This window comes from Carcharodon carcharias, chromosome 26 (assembly GCF_017639515.1).
Source record: "Carcharodon carcharias isolate sCarCar2 chromosome 26, sCarCar2.pri, whole genome shotgun sequence".
NCBI classification, from domain to species: domain Eukaryota; kingdom Metazoa; phylum Chordata; class Chondrichthyes; order Lamniformes; family Lamnidae; genus Carcharodon; species Carcharodon carcharias.
The window spans coordinates 13,845,099-13,866,422 of record NC_054492.1 but is presented as its reverse complement, the minus strand read 5'-3'; the positions used below and the strand labels follow the sequence as shown (position 1 = coordinate 13,866,422).

Sequence of the window (21,324 nt, the reverse complement as noted above, 5' to 3'; positions counted from 1 at the left end):
CACCCACTGCAGGCCAGGTGCTGTGTTGCACAGGAGAGCAACGGCCCCAAGGAAAACCTAACCCACAGTTCAGCAAAGCCTGCCTGGGAATTCTCCTCTAGGCCGTCCAGGAAATGTTGGAGGTCCTCTTTCCTCGGAATGAGAGCAGGAAGTCCTCCCAAATCACCACACCAGCCTGGGAGGGGGTTGCCGGGGAGTTGAGTGTTTGTGGGCCACAAAATAGGACCATGCTGCAGTGCAGGAAAAGGAGGACTGATCTGCTTTGCTCCGCTCCGCCAGGGTAAGTTCCTCCCAGTCATCCTCCATAGTCACCACCTCCTAATTCCCATCCCTCCTGTAACTATCCAGCTTCCTGTTGTTACCCTTGACCCCATAACTGTACACGTCAATATTCCTGTTCTCCCCACCGAACTCTTCAACGTTGATGTCCCATGCCCTTTGTTGATCTGGCCCCTCTGCTTCTCGAGGCCACATGAACACTTGATATTCCCCCCCAACCCCAATCCCCCACCATGAGACCATCTAATGCCCCCCACCAATAACCTTTCAGCTACCGATACACTCCCCTGAACAGTACTGTGCCCTGTGTCCCCCAGTATCATGACTTGAACCCCCAGGAACAAATGCCTTAGTTGACTGACCACGCCCTGCACACCATCCTGTGCATGACCCTCACTGCCCAGAGAGGCCTTCCCCTGCTCAAGACTGGGACCAAGACATGCATGCTACACAAAGCCCTCTAACATGGCTTATACAACCCCAGGATTGTCTCTGAAATACACTCCCAACAGCGCGGCATCAGCCCCAGGACAGTGCCTGAACCATTCACTCTTCACTCTGTTCCTTGACACCCCTACCCTTGTCCTGTCTCTGTCTCACCCTCCCTGTCATCTTCCCCCCACCCCTCCTAGTCCTGCCTCTGCCTCACCCCTCCCCAATGGTTGTACCTCCCGTGCCCAGCCTTGGCACAATTTGTACTACAGGCACCCAATATTTAGCAGTTGAAGCATTAAAGGAGGGTGAAAGCAGCATCTACTGACCTTTAAGGCATGTATGAAGCTAGCCAGATGCATACTACCTATATACAGGCATAAACCAGACTGTTCTACTTAAGGCACTTAATTTGGAAGGGGAACTTGATTCTGACAAGCTGGCCTTTTATTGAGCATTCATGAGATGCAAATGAATACAAATGTAGTTCCTGACATAGATTAACAGGAAACTCCGCCTGAAACCCACCTTGAAAGTCAGGAGAACAAAATTCCAAACTATTTTTCTGTTGGCAGGAAACTGATTCTTTCACTCACACCAAATTAATTGACCCCGCCCTCACAATTCCTGCCTCCCATGGCTGATGCTTAACCTCAACTCCACTTTACCACTGGATCCCCAGATCCTTGATTCCCTTAGCATCCAATAATCTATTGATCTCAGCCTTGAATATACTCAATGACTGGGCATCCACTACTCTCTGAGGTAGAAAATTCCAAAAATCCACAACCCTCTGAGTAAAGAAATTTCTTCTCATGTAAGGACTCACGGATTTTCCCCTCATCCTGAGACTATGCCCCCTCATCCTAGATGACCCAGCCAGGGGAGACAGTCTCTCAGCGCCTATCCCATCAAACTCTCTTGGTAGCTCATGTATTTTGATGAGATCAACTCTTACTTTTCTAAACTCCCAAAAGTAAAGACCTATTTTACTCAATCCCTCCTCATAAGAACATAAGAATATAAGAAATCGGAACAGGAGTAGACCATTTGGCCCCTCAAGCCTGCTCTGCCATTCAATAAGATCATGGCTGATCTTCTTGTGTTTCAATTTCTACATTCCCATCTAACCCTGATTACCTTTGACTCCCTTGCCTAACAAGAATCTATCTACGTCTGCCTTAAAAATATTCAATGATCCTGCCTCCACCATCTTCTGAGGCAGAGAATTCCAAAGTCGCACAACCCTCTGAGAGAAAAGATTTCTCCTCATCTCTGTCCTAAAAGGGCGACCCCTAATTTTAAAACAGTGCCCCCTAGTTCTGGACTCACCCACAAGATCCACCTCAACATCCACCTTGTCAAGGCCATTCAGGATCTTGTACACTTCAATCAAATCACCCCTCACTCTTCTAAACTCCAATGGAACAAGCCCAATCTGTCCAACCTTCTCTCATAAGACAACTCGCTCATTCCAGGTGTCAATCTAGTAAACCTCCTTTGAACTGCCTCCCATGCATTTACATCCTTCCTTAAATAATGAGACCAAAACTGCACACAGTTTTCGAGGTGCAGTCTCACCAATGGCCTGTGTAACTGAAGCATAACATCCTTACTTTAATGTTCAATTCCTCTCATAATAAAGGATAGCATTCCATCAGCCTTCTTAATTACTTGTTGTACCTGCATAATAACTTTTTGTGACTTATGTACTAGAACACCCAGATCCTCTGCACCACAAAATTATGCAGGTTTAAGTAATACTCTGCTTTTTTGTTCTTCCTGCCAAAGTGAACAACTTCACATTTTCCCACATTAAACTCCATTTGCCAGATATTTGCCCACTCACCCAACCTATCTACATCCACCTCCAATCTCCTCATGTCCTCTTCACAACATACTTTACTATCTATCTTTGTGTCCTCTGCAAATTTAGCTACCATGTCTTCACTCCCCTCAGCTAAGTCATTGATATAAATTGTAAAAGGTTGATGTCCCAGTACAGACCCCTGTGGGACTCCACTCGTCACATCCTGCCAATCAGAAAAAGACCCATTCATGCATAGTCTCTGCTTTCATCAGCCAACCAATCTTCTATCCATGCTAATCTGTTACCCACTACATCATGCGCTTTTACTTTCTGTAATAATCTTTGATGTTGCATCTTATTAAACTCCTTCTGGAAATCCAAGTATAGTACATCTACATGCTTTCCATTATCCACTGTGCATGTTACTCCTTCAAAAAACTCCAATAAATTGGTTAAACCTAATTTTCCTTTCACAAAACCATGCTGACTCTTCCCTATTGCCTTGAGCTCTTTTAAGTGCCTAGCTATAATTTCCTTAATGATCGATTCTAATAACTTCTCCATGACAGACGTCAAGCTAACTGGCCTATAGTTTCCTGTATTCTGCCTCCCTCCCCTCTTGAATAGAGGGGTTATATTTACTACCTTCCAATCTGATGGAACCTTTCCAGAATCTAACGAATTTTGGAAAATTAACCAGCGCAGCAACTACCTCATTAGCCACCTCTTTTAAGACCCTAGGATGAAGTCCATCGGGACCTGGAGACTTGCCAGCCTGCAGTTCCATCAATTTGCTCAGTACCATTTCCCCAGTGATCTCAGTTTCACCAAGTTCCTTTCTCCCATTCACCTCCTGATTTCCTGATAGGACAACCCACTTATACCAGGAATCAATCCAATCCACCTTCATTGTACCCCCTCTAAGGCAAATATGTAATATAAGATCAGACACCAAAACTGTACACAGTTCTCCAGTGTAGTCTCACCAAAGCCTGTACAATTGTAGCTAGAGCTCCTTGCTCTTGTATTCCAACCCCCTGCAATAAAGGCAAAAATGCCATTTACCTTCTTAATTTCTTGCTGTACCAACATGTTAACTTTCTGTGTTTCTTGAATAAGATCTCACAAATTTTACTGCTCACCAACATTTAAAAGCTTTTCATCATGTAAAAAAATTGCTTCTCTATTCTTCCTATTCAAGTGAATAATCTCACAATTCCCCATATTACATTCCGCCTTCCATCATCTTGCTTACTCATGTTATGTATCTCTAGCTCTTTGAAGATTTGTACTGTCCTCCTCACAGCTCACCTTCCCATCTGGCTTTATATCATCACCAAACTTGGATACATTAGACTCAGTTCCTTCATTGATTCCATGAGGGCTGGGTAGGGAGTATCACAGCTGGACATGATACTTTGCTCACCTCAAGTCTACACACAGAAAACAACTCACAACCTTAGTGTAGTAAAATGATCCCTGTACACTTCACTAGGCTGTAAAGAAATGTCAAGTAGTTAATGGAGAAGGTTACCAAAGACATACATTTTGAGCAGACTTTTGAAAGTCAGGGAGAGGTAGCAAGGCATAAGGATTTAGAAAACCATCTCAAACTGTTCTAGTGTGTGGGATAAAGATGACTAAAACTTCTCTCACTGCAAGAGGCCAGAGCTGGAAGAGAGAGAGAGAGAAACTTATGTAAGGTAGATGAGGGTTGAGAAGGTAGTGGATTCATAGCGAGAGATGCAAACCACTATGAGGATGTGTTGATAAGTAGACAGATGGGCAAGAACAGGATTTAGCGTGTGCAGCAGAGATTTGGCAGGTTAGGATTTGAGCAGAGTAGTGTTATGATCAGGTGAGGAGGGGTTGAATAGGTTCCCACTTTTCCCTCTCCTCGTTTGATTGCAATAGAGGTTTTGTGAAAAGGATATACTTGCCAATTCAGTCTTTAACTGTTTATGCGCTTTGATCATAAAAGAATGAAGCAGATAGGTTTTCTTGAGTTTAACAAGAGGTTAGCTTTATTGAACTTAAACTGATGTAAGTAAAATAATAAAACAAACACACACACACAAACACACAAACACACACACACACACAGACACACACACACACACACACACACACACACACACACACACACACACACACACACACACACACACACACACACACACACACACACACACACACCAGATCTCAGAGTGGAGAAGGGTAGATTAATCAAATTAGAGTCCATAGAAATAAAAGAGGTATACAGTCTATTGGTGACTCAGCTGGCTTCAGGTTGAATTTGGTGATCTTGCATCTTTCCCTTGGTGGTTCTGATCCTTCTGGCATTGTGCAGATTTGAAGATGTAGAAGGCTGATTTGGCTGATCTCCTGGAGACTGTAGTGTGTGGTTTATTTCCTTCAAGAAGTTTCTGTCTGCAGCAGGGGCTTCCATGGATTGTCATGGTCTGCAAACAGGGTTCGAAGCAAGGTGGATTGGAGAGAGAGGGAGGAAGGAGGAACCCTCTAGGGTCTTCTCTTGTCAGCGTCTCAGCTACTTGTCCTCTGACTGCAGAGAAAGCAGAAGCTTAAAATACACAAAGGGTGGACCTGTCACATGACCGTCAGCCAGTGATTCAAACATGGTGGTTACTAGTCTATTCCCCATTGTAACTTAATCAATTCATGTCTGGCAGTCCCCTCTCTCAGCCTGGGTTCCATTGTTCAAGTGATTGCACATAAAGCATATTCCCATTGTAGCTTGATCAATTCATGTCTGTTGAATGTCCCAGGTAATTGCCTTGATGCCTTGCTAATGAGGACAGGACATGTGGCTCGCTCATATTCTCCTGAGTTCATTGTCCTTGATGGGGTTTTGCAGATGTGGAGTCTCCGTCTTAGCAGATTGGAATGTGGAGGGTACAGTGATGTAAATTGGGTAGCCATCTTTGGTCACAAGCTCAAGTCACACTTAGCCCTTGTTTTAAAAAATCTCTGGGCAGAATTTTCTATGCCCACTGGTGTGGGATAAGTTCGGCGGCAAGGGTGGAAAAATGCAAGAAGGCCAGAAATTGATTTCACAATGTCGTGAAGCCAGTTTGCAATCGTCCACCCAGGCTGTCAGTGGTGGACCACGTTCCTCACCATCGGATGCCAGGGACCTCATTGTAATACATCTGCATATCATTATAAGGCCAGCCCAGAAGCATCCCTCACACCCCACTGGATCATCCGTCCAGGTTGGCATGACAAGTGTGATGTGCAGAAGCCAGGACACTCCACCAGGGCCTTGCTCCTATTGTGGACATCCGAGGAGCAGAAGATGCTGAAGGCCGACAGCAATGGCACACTGGAGGAACATCCATGGCTTGTTGGGCACATTCTCATGGACACGACCCTGCTGCGAAGCAGCTCATGGAAGTTGGAAAGTCACCATTGAGGGTCTGCTCACAACAGCTGATGGTTGAGGGGGTAGAGAGGAAGGTCCAGCTGTGTTTGGGAGATGAAGATGTACCGGGCAGGGTGGGAGAGGAAGGTCTATTATTGACTGGGAGAGGAAAAAGTGTCAGGATGGGGTGAGGTTGGGAAGGAGGGAATGAAGGTGTCAGGATGGTGTCAGGCTGGGAAGGAGGAGATGAAGGTGTTGGGGGAGGTTGGGAGGAGGGAGGGAGTATGGGGGAGCAAGGGGTAATGGGGGAGAAGATGGCAACTGGGGAGATAGATGTAAGGGAGGTGGAAAGTGTAAGAGAAGGAGCTCAGAGCGGGGAAGGAGTGCAGAGAGGGGAGGGGTAAGACTGGAGGAAGAAGTAAAGGTGGAAGAAGGAGTCGGAAAGGGAGAAGGAGTAAGACTGAAAGATGAAGTCAGGCTGGAGGAAGAAGTAACTGTGTCTGAAGGAGTCAGGAAGGGGGAAGGACTAAGAGTGGTTGAAGGAGTGAGGGCATCTGACGGAGTCAGGAAATGGGACGGACCAAGGGATGGGTGAGTCCTGTGGGGGTAGGGGTTCCAAGGGGGGAAGGGGTCCAGAGGTGGGGATGTCCAGGTGAACGTGCAAGGGAGGGCTTTGATGACTCCATGACTGCCTCCTGGGGAGCGAACTGAGGGTCGGCGTGGTATGAGGAAGTGGTGAGAATGACCAAGGGCAGAGTGAGGCGGTAGGGTAGGAGGGTGAGGGTAGTTGGTGGGGACTTGGAGGTAGACACAGACCCTGGGTGTGGGAAGCAAGAGGTCGGGGAGGTGAATGTGGATGGGGGTGGGATTTTTGGGAAGGAAGGGAACGTGCACATTCACCAGGACATCCCCAAAGGAAAAGGATTGTGTCTGGTAGGTCATGGAGGGGAGGTGGAAGGTGATGCTGGAGGGGTCAACAGTGATGGGGGAGAGGAAATGGGTGACTGGGGGAGGGGAAAAAATGGAGACCACATGAAAAACTGAATCACCACCATGCTGTTTAAATCAAATGTAAAATGAGAGCTGTGGTGAGCGAGATCAGGTGCTGCATGGGAGTGTGATCAGTGGGTGGACAGAGATGCAGGTCAGCTCAGATGGACAGCTGAAAGCGAACACCAGCAGGCAGCATTGAAAATGTTCAGGACAGTGAGATTATCGTGATACAGGAAGGATCCCTGTGTGTGGGAGAGGCTTGCATGAGGCTCCCAAAGACTCCACCACACACAGACCTGCCTCCAGAATCACTCATTGGCCAGCTGCTCCCTCTGCGGTGACGGAGCACGAGGTTGAAGGGTTAACAGGCAAAAGGGACTCGGAGGGAGAGGACAGCCTCGGTCCATGTCCTCACCAGTCAGTGCGATGGCACACTCCTCAAAGTGAGTGAGGGGCCTAATGTGGGACACTCCTCCATCGGTCTGCGACATCTCCCTTCATCACGCCAAGTGCCATATTTAAAGTGCAGCCGTACGCACACCCCTCAGTGCTTCCAGCCCAGGACTGCTGCACAGAAGACAAGGTGGCCCCGAAAGGCAAAAAGACTGCATCTCCCCGGGTTAGTAACGCATCCCTCAAGCACCCACCATGATGTCCTCTCACCTGCTCTGGCCGCTGGATGGGCAGCAGCATCACCAATCCAGCATGGGAGGCAGTGGCAGCAGTGGTCACTGCCAATGCCCTGCAAAAGAGGACAGCCACCCAGTGCCAATAAAATATGAATGGTCTTATCCGTTCTGCCAGGACAAGTCAATGTTCTCATCACTCCCAACTCACACACTCTCAAACCCATCTCACATCCACAGGGGTCCTCATGTCTCAAGGGACAACATTGCTAATTCTCACACACACCCTCACATCTCCATCAGGCTCATATCCTCTGGAGTTTGCATCTTCATCCTGCCCCATTGCTCCACTACCACACAAACATTCCACGCAGTGCCCTGTGTCCTGCTCACACTCTCTCCGTCTGTTTTCACGCAGGAGAAGCTGGCTCACATCAGCAGGGAGAGGTCCCAGACCACGGGGTGGAGCGGCCCACATTAGGCTCCTCACTCACTTTGAGGAGTGTGCCATCGCACTGACTGGTGAGGACATGGACCCTGCCACAGCGACTGTGAGATCAGTGGCGAACACCCTCGTGAGGATCCTGCGCCACATCATCCCTCTCTCAACTCAAATATGTGCTCTCTCTCCTGCTTTTGACTCTGCTGCCATGCACTCATTATCTCTACTTTGGTTCACAGGGAGCTCTGCTAAGTGACCGACATCTTCAGCCAGCCAGTTCCTCAGCTCCATCCAGGTCCTCACCTCCAGCCAAGAGGACACCTCTTCCATTGAAGAGCTGGAAATAAGCAGCCTGGAAGACCCGTCACACCCACACCCTCCACCAATGCAGAGACACACACCTTGCTAGGACCTAGATCTAGAGCAGGCTTGTGTTCACAATCTGGTGGTCACTGCACGGACACATGTCAGCAGCAGGAGGAGGCAGGTTCAGCCGAGCTCCCCAGCACTCGGAGGACTGCTGGGGAAGAGGCATCTATGAGGTCTGAGTCAGATGACGAGCGTCTGGATTTGTCCTTCCAACTCATCGTGGTGAGTCAGCAGAAGGCAGGGGACTATCACACAGAGCTGTTGAGAGCCCTCAGTAGAGTGGCCCACAAGTTGGAGTGCGTCTGCCTGCTCTCTGATGAAGTGGTGCCCACATGTGCATGTATGGAGGCCTCCATAGGAAGGATGGTGGATGCCATAGAGACCCTGGTCCAACAGAACGGAGAAATGTGTGCAAACCTGCACTCCATCGAGGGAACCATGGGTGAGTTCCTGCAGTGGCAATGCGAGAGGGAAACAGGGCACCTTGATATCCCTCCAGGTGCTCCTTCCCCTCAAGGAGTCAGACCAGGGCCCTTGGCACCCGAAGAGAGGAGGAGCGGCAGCTGGAAACCTCTGGGTCATTGACTCAAAGGCTGTCCTTTCCCTTTAAGTGCCCTTTGCCTGTGAGCCCCTCAACCTCGTCCTCTGTCACCGCAGAGGGAGCAGGCAGCCAACGTGTGATTCTGAAGCGGGAAGTGTATGTGGGTGGCAGGGCCTTTGGGAGCCTCGTGCAAGCCTCTCCCACACATGTGGATCCTTCACGTATCACAATAATCTCACTGTTCTGAACAATGCTGCCTGCTGGGGTTTGCTTTCAGTTGCCCATCTGAGCTGACCTGCATCTTCAACCACCCACTGATCACACTCCCATGCAGCACCTGATCTCACCCACCACGACTCTCGTTTCACTTTCGACTTAGACAGCATGATCTGGATTCAGTTTTCTGTGCAATCCCTCATCTTTTCCCCTCCCCAAGTCACCCATTTTCTTTCCCCCATCACTGTTGATCCCCCCTCGGCATCACCTTCCACCTCCCCTCAGTGAACTACCAGCTACAACCCTTTCCCTTTGGAGATGTCCAGATGAATGTGCACATTCCCTTCCTTCCTGAAAATCCAACCCCACCCACATGAACCTCCCTGACCTCGTCCTTCTCACCCCCAGTGTCCATGTCTGCCTCCGAGACCCCACCAATCACCCTTGCCATCCCTTCTACACATCCCGTCGAACCCTTACCCTCCTACCCTCCTGCCTCACTCTGCCCTCAGTCATTCTCACCATTCCCTCGTATCATGCCCACCCTCAGTTCACTCACAGGAGGCAGTCATGAACTCAACAGAGCCCTCCCTTGCACATTCACCTGCACATCTCCCCTTCAGACCCCTTCCTCCCTTGGAACCCTTTCCCCACTTGGAACCCCTTCCCACCGGAATCCCTTCCCCTGGAACTCCTTCCCCCCCCGCCCCGGGAACTCCTCCGCTTCAGTACTCCTTACCCCCCTGGAACTGCTTACCCCTCTGGAACTCTTCCCCACACTGGACTCCCACCCCCACCCCATTAGTCATTCCCCCTACTGGACTACTCCTTGTTTAGTCCTTCCTCCCTCCCAACTCCTTTCTCCAGCTTTACTTCTCCCTCCTCCCGGACACCTTCCCCTCTCCGCACTTCTTGCTGCCGTCGAATGCCTTCCCTTACACCTTCCCCCCACCTTACACCTAGCTGCCATCTTCTCCCCTGTTACCACCTCCTCCCGCCCGTATTCCCCCCTTGCATCCTCCCCCCGAGACCTTCGTTTCCCCCTTCTCAACCTCATCCCACCCCGACGCCTATGTTCCCTCCTCCCAACATCACCCACCTTGACACCTCTTCCTCTCCCAGTCGATCCTAGACCTTCCTCTCCCATCCCCCGGTACACCTTCCTCTCGCAAACATAGCTGAACGTTCCTCCATGGTGAGCAGATCCTCAACGGTGATTTTCCAACTACTGTGCGCTGCTTAGCAGCAGAATCATATCCATGAGAATCCACCCAGCATGGCGTGGACATTCCTCCAGTGTGCTGTTGGTGTTGGGCTCCAGCATCTTCTGCTCCTCGGATGTCCACGATGTGAGCAAAGCCCTGGTGGTAAGTCCTGATTTCTGCACATCTCAGTTGTCAAGACATGCTCTGGGTTTATTCTCCCACCAACGTGGGCTGACGATCCAGCATGGGGTGGGGGAGACAATTCTGGCAGGCTGGCCTTATAGTGCAGATGAATTGTATGCAGATGTATTACAATGAGGCTCCCGACTCTGATGGTGGGAAACGCGGCCCGCCTTCAATGGGCTGAGCGGATGATTGCAAACTGGTTTCACGACATCGTGAAACTGATTTCTGGCCTTCTCGCCATATTGTCCACTCATGCCACCGACCACGCCTGATGCCAGGGGGCATGAAAAATTCGTCCATTGTTTCAGAACCTGGTGCCTTCCTGCCTTTTCTCTTCCAAGTCCCTGCTAGATATTATGTAGGGGCTTTGGCTCTTCACTAACATCTGCTGGTAGTACTCTGGGTATATTAATGCCAACAGACACAGTGTTCGGTGGGCTTTGGATTAAATGGGAGGTCAAGTTCAGCCCTGGGTTCCTGGAAAAATAGTTGCTGAGATCAGAAGCTTGTACTACACAACTTTCTATTACTCCACGGCTGCCTTGCCTGTGAAGTTCTTGTGGTGTCCACGACAACTACCATCTAGAAGGACAAGTGTAGCAGATGCATGGGAACACCACAATCTGGAAGACCGCCCCCCCCCCCGCCACCTCCGCCAAAGCCACCCATCATTCTGACTTGGAAGTAAATATATCGCCATTCCTCCGCTGTTGCTGGGTGAAAATCCTGGAACTCCCTCCCTAATAGCATTGTGGGTGCACATGGAATGCAACGGTTCAAGAAGGCAGCTCACCATCACCACCTTCTCAAGGGCAATTGGGGATGGGCAATAAATGCTGACCCAGCCAGCGACGTATCACACCCTGTAAGTAATGTTTTAAAAATACCATGACTTTAGCATTCCCATTTCTGGTGCATTGATAAATCATATTTTTGAGATGATGGTGGGTGATAAATTGCCCTTGAGCAATTATGGGGCATATGGGTTCTCCTCCTGCGCTTTGACTTTAGTGGTTTCTAAAGCTGGATTGATGGGTTTGGGGAGATTTGAAATTGGGACTTCACCATTTGATTTGCCAATGAATAATTCCACACTGATTTTGCTGGTATTTCCCTGGTGGTTTTCACAAATGATGTTCATTATAGAGTGTTTTACTCTCCTTTTTTTACCTTGGGAATGTGTTTTTCCCAAAGTTGCTCATGTCCTCTGAGACACCACCGCCCTCCCTTGTGACACTTTGACTGGTTAAGGTGTCTCCCTCGCTTTCTGTTCGTCAGCTTGGGAACTTCCCTGGTCCCTATTAAAATCTTGGAAGAACAACTCTGCTAACCGTACTTCTGCTGCATTCCCTTCAATCCCTGCTGCTTCTGTTCTAGCACCTTGGCCTTCTTCTGGCCCTATTTTGGCCACTTTAACATGTACGGCCTCTTTTAATTCTGTCAACTTTCCTTTAGCTTCTTTAGTCCTTATGGGGTCTATTGCCTCCTGTGGGACTTATGGAAATCCCTCAGCCCTCTGCACCTGTGCAGAATTTTACTTGTTCCCCTCAGTTTCCCCAGTTGCCATGAACTGCCCTGGGCTCTTTGTGGATAATAAAGCTTACACCAGGCTAAGTCATTCCTTAGTAAAAGGGCCACCCCCTGCATGGACAAGCTTGGGATCAAACCCACCATTACAAGGCCCATAACTAGCCTGGTCTGTAGGTAAATTTTTATTAAAGAAGCTTCTAAAGGAGTGACTCCCTTGACCAGCACACTGCTTTCTGATGGAAAATCTCCATCTCCTGCCACAAGCAGAGTTTGCAAACAACCAGTGTCTTGGAGAATGCTAATCTGATTTCCTGGCTTTTTGGAAAAATTAGGAATAATTTTCCCTTTAAATATAAAGTCTTGATAAGCATTCTGGCCCTTGGCTCCATTGGCTTATATCCATTATGGCCATGGATGCCGTATAGTGCCCCTTGTTAGTTTCTTGGCATACCAACAGTTCTCCCTCAGGTGGCCAGGCTTATCCCACTGAAAGCACACTGGGCAGGCCCCTATTGGTTTACCATCTTGGTTCCTTCTTTTAAAAGTTAGGGATTGATCCACATGTCCTTCATTAATGACCTTTTCTCTTGAGCCTGCTTCAGCTTCATCTACCTCTTTCCTATTGTTCCCTAGGCAATAAGAATTACTGGATCCCAGTAATTACTGGATCCCAGTGTACTTTGAGTTAGGGGTCTATGTGTCAACTCATAGTCGTCTGCTTTGATGGCTTCCTGTCTGGCTTTGGAGACTCTATGTTCTTCCTCGTGGGTTTTTAAGGAAAGGGAAAGGGAGTTTTAGAACTCAAGAATTACATCTCTGAGGCTTTTATAAGTGGACTCTATCTTAGGCGCCTGTATCCATTAGTCAAAAGCAAGTTGCTTAACCCTTTTGAACTCGATGTAAGTTTGTGCAGGATGTTTTCAGAGAGTTCAGATATTTTGGTGGTGTACTTCTGGTACCAGTCCATAGCATTTTTGATCACTTCGTAGTTTGATGAATTATTGTTGGAAAAGAGGGAATAAAACTCATGGGCTTTTCTTTTATCTGCTTTGCAGTAGCAGGGTCCGGCTCTCCAATGGCCACTTCAAATGCTTTGCAAGATTTTCAACTGAGACAAAAAAATGCTTCCACATCCCCCTCATTGAACTTCAGTGTATATACTGGGAGTACTTTGAGAGTTCAACACTTGTCCTGAGCAAGGGGCAGTTCCCTCACTAGTGGTTCATTCACTGGGCACAGTGGGTCTTCCCCAACTCAGTTCAAGCTATCTTAACTTTCTTTCCTGTCTCTCCTTCTGAGAAACTTTTTCTTTCTCTCTTCTATGGAATTCTCTTTCCTCCTTCTGTTTCTGTATCTCCCTTTCCACTTTCTATTTTCTTGTCTCTCTCTTTTGCTTTCCTGGAATTCTAGCTCTAGTCTCCACTATTCTTTGCCAATTCTGGCCTGTCTGTTTCAGGTTCTACACCTGCCTCCGGTTCTTCAAGTTCAATTTCAAAGTGGTTGGCCACGAGTTTTAGAATTTTGGATTTCATAGCTTTTGTTGGCTATTTATCTCCAAATGCTCCTTAACTCTTCAATGAATAGAGTTTTTAAACTGTCCTAAGTTATTTCACTCTATTCTAGGAAGGCACTGGCCTTGAATGTGGAAATTTTTTGCACTGTAGCATTGAAAACCACAACAAAATCTATGCTGAAGTTTTAAAATTACCTCAAGGGATCAATTTTGTTTCCCATTTCCAATTTCTCAATTGTCTGTGGGTTTGACCATGAATGTAGAGCCCCCCAAATTTCTGTTACAATCATTTGAAAAGGTGTCGAATGGCTGCCCTCTTTTCACTCCCTTAATTTAACTGCAAGAGGCTCTTTTTTTAAAAGGGTATACTTGCCAATTCAGTGAGTTTTTAACTGTTTATGCACTGTGACCATAAAAGAACCAATCAGACAGATTTTCTTTTGAGTTTACCAATGAAAAAGGTTAACTTTATTATACTTAACCCAGCCTAAGGAAAAATAACAAAATGTTCACTAACTTTCATGCGCACACACAAACACAAATGCACACACAAATAGATCACAGGGTGGAGAAGGATCGATTAATAAAATTATAGTCCAGAGGAATAAAAGGGGTGTACATTCTGTAGGTTGGTGACTCAGCTGGCTTCAGGCTGAACTCGGTGATCTTGCCATTTTCCCTCGATGGTTCTGAACCTTCCAGCTTAAGGAGTAGGCCTGTCACATGACTGTCACCCAGTGATTCAAACATAGCTGTTACTGGTCTATTCCCCCTTGTAACGTAATCAGTTCAGGTTTGGGAAACCTCTCTCTTAGCCAGGGTTCCTTGGTTAAGTGATTGGGTTTAAAGCATATTCCCGTTGTAGCTTGAGTTCATGTCTGGGAACCTGAGGTAATTGCCTTGATGCCTTGCTAATGGCGACAGGATATATGGCTCACTCATATTCTCCTGAGGTCATTGTCCTTAATGGGTTGTTGCAGACATGGAGTCTCCATCTCAGTGGATTGGAAAATGGAGAGTACAGTAATGCAAATTAGGTAGTCATTTTGGCTGTGTGTTCAAGTCATACTTAGCATCTGTTTTAAAAAACCTGTTTTCCAAAGGTCAAATTCAGGTTTCCAGTCAGAGAATCAAGTTACACTTAGGCTCAGATTTTCCCTATAATGGAGATGCCCTCCATCATGGTGAACATCCTAGAAATTCTAAGTCCCACCCTGAACATGACATTACCTATTTTCGGGGGCCAGTGCTGGAGTTTGGCTGAGTTTTGTGCATGTGTGATTTACGTGGGTAGCTGACTATTTAAATCACCAGCTGTGTCCACTGAAGTGGGATTTTGGAAGGTCAGGAGTGTGAAACCTGAAACGTGCAGACAAGACAAGGTAAGAGGAGGTCAGAATTTGATGGATTAGTTTGGATGGCCAGGGTACCCATTTGAAAAGGTAAGGTACTCCTTTGGGTATGATCCCAGGATACCTTTGGGAGAAGCGAGGCACCTTTTGGAATTGTTAGAAATAAATATGATTGTGTGTAAAGTGCATAAACTCATTGGAACTTCAAAAAACTGCCAAACGAGGTGAATTGACATGGAGGAGGTGGTGGGCAAGGGTTGGCACTAAGTTGGCATGGGGCTATAAAGGGCCAAGGGGATGTGGGGGGCATAGGGGTATGAGGGCCCTAGGGATGGATGGGGAGCATGAGTTGGCATAGGTGGGGCATGAAGAATGTGTGGGGTGTTGAGGAATGTGTGGGTGAGAATTGTATGGCTCTTTTTTGTTTTAATCTTTTTAAAAATAACTTAAATAAAGTGCCAGGTCACAGGGTCAGGCCTTTCACCAAGCCCGCCTCTGCAGCCAACAGCCTCTGCACTCATTCCGGGGGGCAGCTGGCCCCACTTCCAACCCAACTCACCACCCTCCCACCCCCCGCACCCCCCCACCCCACCCCCTCAGCAGCACCCCCCCCGGAACGAAAATCTGAACTGCAGGCTGCCATTTTTAAAGGTCATGTTTGCAGAGCCGGGAATTCTCCTGTCTCAGTAGACCTGACCCAGGAGCAAAAATATGCATCCTTGTCTTAAAAAGTCTCTGTTTTAAAAGTTCAATTCAGGTCTCCAGCTGCTGGATTAAAAAAAATCATTATTTGGCATAAAGCATTTTCCGTGGCAGTAAAAATTGAAAGGCTGCAAAGGACAGTGTTGGGCAGAAGAAACTGGGTGGACCATAATTTTGAGTGAGTGCTTAACAGTAGTGTGGGTGAGCTAAATAAACCAACTAGTACTTCTAATGTAGATGGGATTGGTGATGGATGGAAAAGAAAATTTGAAGTTCAACTCAATGTCACAACCGGTCCCCGGGTGAGGTCCCCCAATTTCTTATGATCCCGAATGAGATACTCCAAATGGTTAACTTCCTGAACGGGACCCCAATTTTTTTCTGATCCTGGATGAGGAGGAATGAGCAGGCTCCCATTCTTTATTTAACACCCCTTGGCTGGTCACAACAAGGTTAATTTAAAAAGGATCCTTTTGGATAGCTGTTTCCAGTCCAAATGTAATATAGTTTTAGAAGGAGCCAATTTAATCAGAATTGCTTGAGTCAAAGAAAGAGTTCGTTTATTAGTTACTAAAAACCAGAGAAAACAACAATAAAGACACAACACACATCAGAAATGAGAAGTTGAGTCAAAAAGTAAAAGTTTTTTAAAAAAATATACAAATCAGTCCTGTCCATGAGGAGTAGATAGCGAAATGGTGCAGCCATTAATTTGTGTGATACTGGTATATCTGACTTTGGCTCTTGAGCAGTCGGTTTGGACACACTTAGCTCTGCAGGTTAGCTGAAGGAATTGTCCTGTTTCCTTTTTGACTGTGGCTTTGCTGACTTGTGCCTTGCCTCCAGCAACAGAGAGAGAAAGATGAGAGAGACTTTTACCTGCAAGCTGCAGGAATGCCTAGTTGCTGATCTTCTACTGTGACCTTCACAGCAGACACAAGCACACCAGAACTAGAACACACCAAGCAGGTTTGCAACTGGCTTATTAATCCATTTCCTTGTGTATTCCTGGAAGGGAGAAACAAAGATGTCTCTCACCCAGAATCTGCTTTCTTTCAATTCAGATCGTTTCCACATTCTGAGATATAATCCAACAGGGGATGGTCTCTGCTGAAATGGTAATTAGTCTCCATTGTCTCCACAACCATAGGACTCTAAAGCTCAGTCTTTTGCATTGCATTTCTCCCTATCAAGTGTCTCTGTCTGAAGTAGGCCCTGACACCTTTTAACACACAATTTTGAAGTTCCCTGGACTAGTCAGCCAAGTATAATCTGCACAGGAATTTCCCAGAAAGTGGTTGCTTTACATCCTCAGCCAGGTTTTGATTGTATGTCATTTTTTAAAAAAACACATATCTTCCTTTAAAAAAGTTCAATATGCCCATAAGTAATTTGGGCTGTAATCCGCTTTCATGACACCAGGTTAATGGAACACTGAGGCTGAGCATTGTTGCACTTACACTGACTGAGCAACTGGAGCATGGAATTGATGGCTAGGGTGCAGTTTTTAGCAGGAGCTGAACAAAATGGATTAATCTTTGCCAATGCCAAGCTGGACAAAGCTCTTATGCCTTCAGGGCTTGGTGTGGGGCAAACAGTTGGGCAACCCAATGATGGCTGTGGGGCCAAGGATGTTGGCTGTATTGTTCAATTGTTCCGAGTTTGATTATGTGAGTCTGTTTAGTATTGATGCTCACTGTGCTTGATTGGTTAAACCTAGGTGTGGTCTCAAAAGTAAGCAAACTGCAGAAATTGCTGGAGGCAAGAACTGTTAGCATGGAGCAGACATTTTAAAGCACTGTGAATAAAAGCTGTTACACATAGAAACTAGCATAATCTCTGCATACATAAAATATACAGTATTGGAGAATCTTTGCTTTTCAACCCTTGTAATTTACATCAGGCCTCTATTCATAGTTTTAAAAAATATCCTGATGTTCAAAAACAATTAGATTGCTGCCCAAGAATTGATAATACCGCAAGACACTTTGTACAATTTAGAATATTTGTAACTCATTACACCAATTAATGCCTTAATATGTATTTACTATCCGTAGGCTCTTGAATTCTGTGCATTTTCAATGCAATTGGATGAAGTTGCTCTTGTAGTCTCTGATGCACAGTATGCCTACGGTCACACTGGGAGGTAAGGCAACATGTTTATATGACTGTGTGCTAAGAGGAGATAAAAAATGAACTTTGAAGGTGTTGGGACAACAGAGGATTATAAATCAAGGATATTCAACATTCTGGAAAAATAAGTAAAAAGGAAAAAGAGATGGGGTAGCTTTGTCAATAAAGGAAGGTATCAATGCGTTGGTGAGTAGTAATATAGGTGATATGGAATCAGTTTGGGTGGAAATAAGGAATAGCAAAGAGGAGAAGTCATGGGTAGGAGTTGTCTATAGGCCCCTAAAGAGTTGCCTCACTGTAGGACAAAGTATAAATCGGGAAATAATGGAGGCATGTAAGAAGAGTGCTACAATTGTCATGGGTGATTTTAATCTGCATATTGACTGGACAAATTAGATTGGCAGGGATAACATGGAAGATGAATTTGCAGAGTGCATCAGGGATTGTTTCTTAGAGCAATACGTTACAGAACCTACCCGGGAACAGGCTAATCTAGATCTAATGAGATGGAATTAATAAGCAATAGAGTAGTTAAGGATCCTCTAGGGGGTAGTGATCACAACATGGTAGAATTTCAAATTCAGTTTGAGGGCGAATATCTTGGGTCTTAAATAAGGGCAATTACAGAGGTATGAAGAAAAAGTTGTCTAAAGCCGGCTGGAAAAATAGACTAAGGGGAAGGTCAGTGGATGAGCAGTGGCAGACATTTAAACAGATATTTCATAACGCTCAGCAAAAATTTATCCCGGTCAGAAAGGATGACCACAAAGATGGTCAAGTAGAGAATCCAATCAAAATCTAAAGCATACAAAGCAGCGAAAACTAATGGTAGGCCAGAGGATTGGTAATTTTTTCAGAATCAGCAGTGGATGACTAAAAAGCTAATAAAGAGGGAGAAAATTGATTCTGAAAGTAAATTGGCAAGGAATATAAAAACAAACAGCAAGAGCTTCTAGGGATATATAGTAAGAAAGAGGGTGGATAAAGTGAGCGTGGGACCCTTGGAGGATGCAACTGGAGAATTGATAACGGGGAACAGGGAAGTGGCAGATAATTTAAACCAATATTTTGCATCTGTCTTCATGGTGGAGGATGCTATAAACATCCCTAAGATATCAGATAAGTGAGGGGGTAATGGGAGGAAAGATCTGGTAACAGTCTCTATCACGAGGGACAAAGTATTTGACAAGCTAATGGGACTAAAGGTAGACAAGTCACCAGGACCTGATGGCCTGCATCCAAGTGTTTTAAAGGAAGTGGCTGCAGAGATAATGGAGGCAACGGTCAAAATATTCCAGAACTCACTGGATTCCGGGAGGGTCCCAGATGATTGGAAAACTGCTAATGTAACACCCCTGTTCAAGAACGGAGGAAGACAAAAGCAGGAAACTATGGGCTAGTCAGCCTAACATCTGTTGTTGGGAAAATGCTAGAGTCCATTATTAAGGAAGAAATAGCAGGACATTCAGAAAAGCTTAACACAATCAAATGGAGTCAACATGGTTTTGTGAAAGGGAAATCATGTTTGACAAATTTGCTAGAGTTCTTTGAGGATATAACAAGCAGAGCTGATAAAGGAGAACCGGTAGATGTAGTGTATTTGAATTTCCAGAAGGCATTCGATAAGGTGCAACATAAAAGGTTATCGTACAAGATAGGAGCTCACGGTACTGGGGGTAATGTATTAGCATGGATTGAGGATTGGTTAACACACAGAAGACAGAGAGTCAGGATTAATGGATCTTTTTCAGGTTGGAAAGACTTAACTAATGGAGTGCCACAAGGCTCAGTCCTAGGGCCTCAGTCATTTACTATCTGTATTAATGACTTGGAGGAGGAGGCAGAGTGTAATGTATCTAAATTTGCTGAAGATACAAAAATAGATGGGAAGGCATGTTGTGATGAGGACATAAGGAATCTGCAATGGGATATAGATAGGTTGAGTGACTGGACAAAAACTTGGCAGATGGAGTTTAATGTAGGAAGGTGTGTGGTCATGCACTTTGGTAGGAAGAATCAGAAGGCAGACAATTTTTTAAATGGAGAGAGACTTCAAAAATGTGCAGCACAGAGGGATCTGGGTGTTCTTGTGCATGAAGCACAAAAAGTTAGCATGCAGATTCAGCAAGTAATTAAGAAGGCAAATGGAATTTTGGCCTGTAATGCTAGGGGGTTGGAGCTTAAAAATAGTGAAGTCTTGTTATAACTGTACAGGGTGTTGGTGAGGCCACACCTGGAGTACTGTGTACAGAAAGGATATACTGGCATTGGGGCAGTTCAAAAGAGATTCACTAGGCTGATTCCTGGGATGTAGGGGTTGACTTATCAAGAACGGCTAAACAGTTTAGGCCTTTATTTATCAGAGTTTAGAAGTATGAATGATGATCTTATTGAAACGTACAAGAATCTGAGGGGGCTTTACAGGGTAGATGTTGAGAAGGTGTTTCCACTAATGGGGGAATCTCAAACTAGGGGACACAGTTACAGAATAATGAGACACTCATTTAAAATTGAGATGCAAATGAATTACTTCCCTCAGAGGGTAGTGAATGTCTGGAATTCTCTACCCCAGAGAGTTGTGGAGGCTAGATCAGTAAAAGTATTTAAAGAGGATATAGATAGCTTTTTGAAATATCAGGGAGTTAAGGGCTATGACGAGCTGGCACGAAAGAGGAGTTGAGGCCTAGGGCAGATCAGCCATGATCTTATTGAATGGCACGGCAGGCTTGAGGAGCTGAATGGCCTACTCCTCCTCCTGTTTCTTTTGCTCTTATGTTCTTATAGTAGAAAAGTGGACAAAGGTGAAAATGGTCACCAGCTGTTGATTGTCATATTAACATGAACCATATTTCAGATTTGACAATAAGCTTTTTATTTGTACCGAGGGCTTCATTAAGTCTTGAAGTGTAAGAAGTTTTAAGAAAAGTGGTGGGGGGAACCCTCAGTAAGGTAGCCAGATGTAGCTTATAACGTTATTAAATTGACCACTGACTGAGTAAATGGCTGTCTGTGAGTGAATGCAGCAAAATACAGCTTTTTCTAATAAAACCTTTGTTTATACAGTTTCTAAATATTTAAGATGTTAATGTTTAATCAATCTTTCTCCAACAGGAAGTTGTAAACATATTTTCTGGCCAATCAGCATTTTTGATTTTTGTTTGTCATTTCTGCCATCGTGTTATTGGGCAGCTTGCAAGGGAGCCTTATATTATTCATTGTGTGCGCGGAAATAGATTAGATTTGTGGGTGGCAGCTTTTCTTAAACATAACAAAGAGTAAGAAATTGCATTTATTTAGCACTTTTCACAACCAACGTATGTCTTAAAGCACTTTATAGTCAATGAGGTAGTCACTGTTGAAATGTAGGAAATACAGCAGCAAATTTACACATAGCAATGTCCCAACTAATGTAAAAATCAGCAGATAATCTGATATTGTGATGTTGATTCAGGGATAAATATTGGCCAGGACACCAGGGGTAACTCACCTGTTCTTCTTTGAAATAATGTCACAAAATATTTTACATCCACCTGAGAGGCAAGATAGGCCCTCATTTTAACATCTTGTCCTAAAGACTGCACACCCAGCAGCGTAGCACTCCCTCAGTGTTGCA

At 45.7% G+C, this 21,324-nt stretch overlaps 1 protein-coding gene across 1 annotated transcript in view; it reads left to right on the top strand.

The window, feature by feature from the left end:
- LOC121269770 overlaps nucleotides 1-20,832 on the top strand; it is a 50,293-nt gene extending 29,461 nt beyond the window's left edge. Inside the window, exons 5-6 of the mRNA XM_041174677.1 lie at nucleotides 17,636-17,724; nucleotides 20,823-20,832. Coding sequence (XP_041030611.1) covers nucleotides 17,636-17,724; nucleotides 20,823-20,832 — 99 coding nt within the window. The remainder of the gene's footprint in view (nucleotides 1-17,635; nucleotides 17,725-20,822) is intronic.
- The last annotated feature ends 492 nt before the right edge of the window (nucleotides 20,833-21,324 follow it).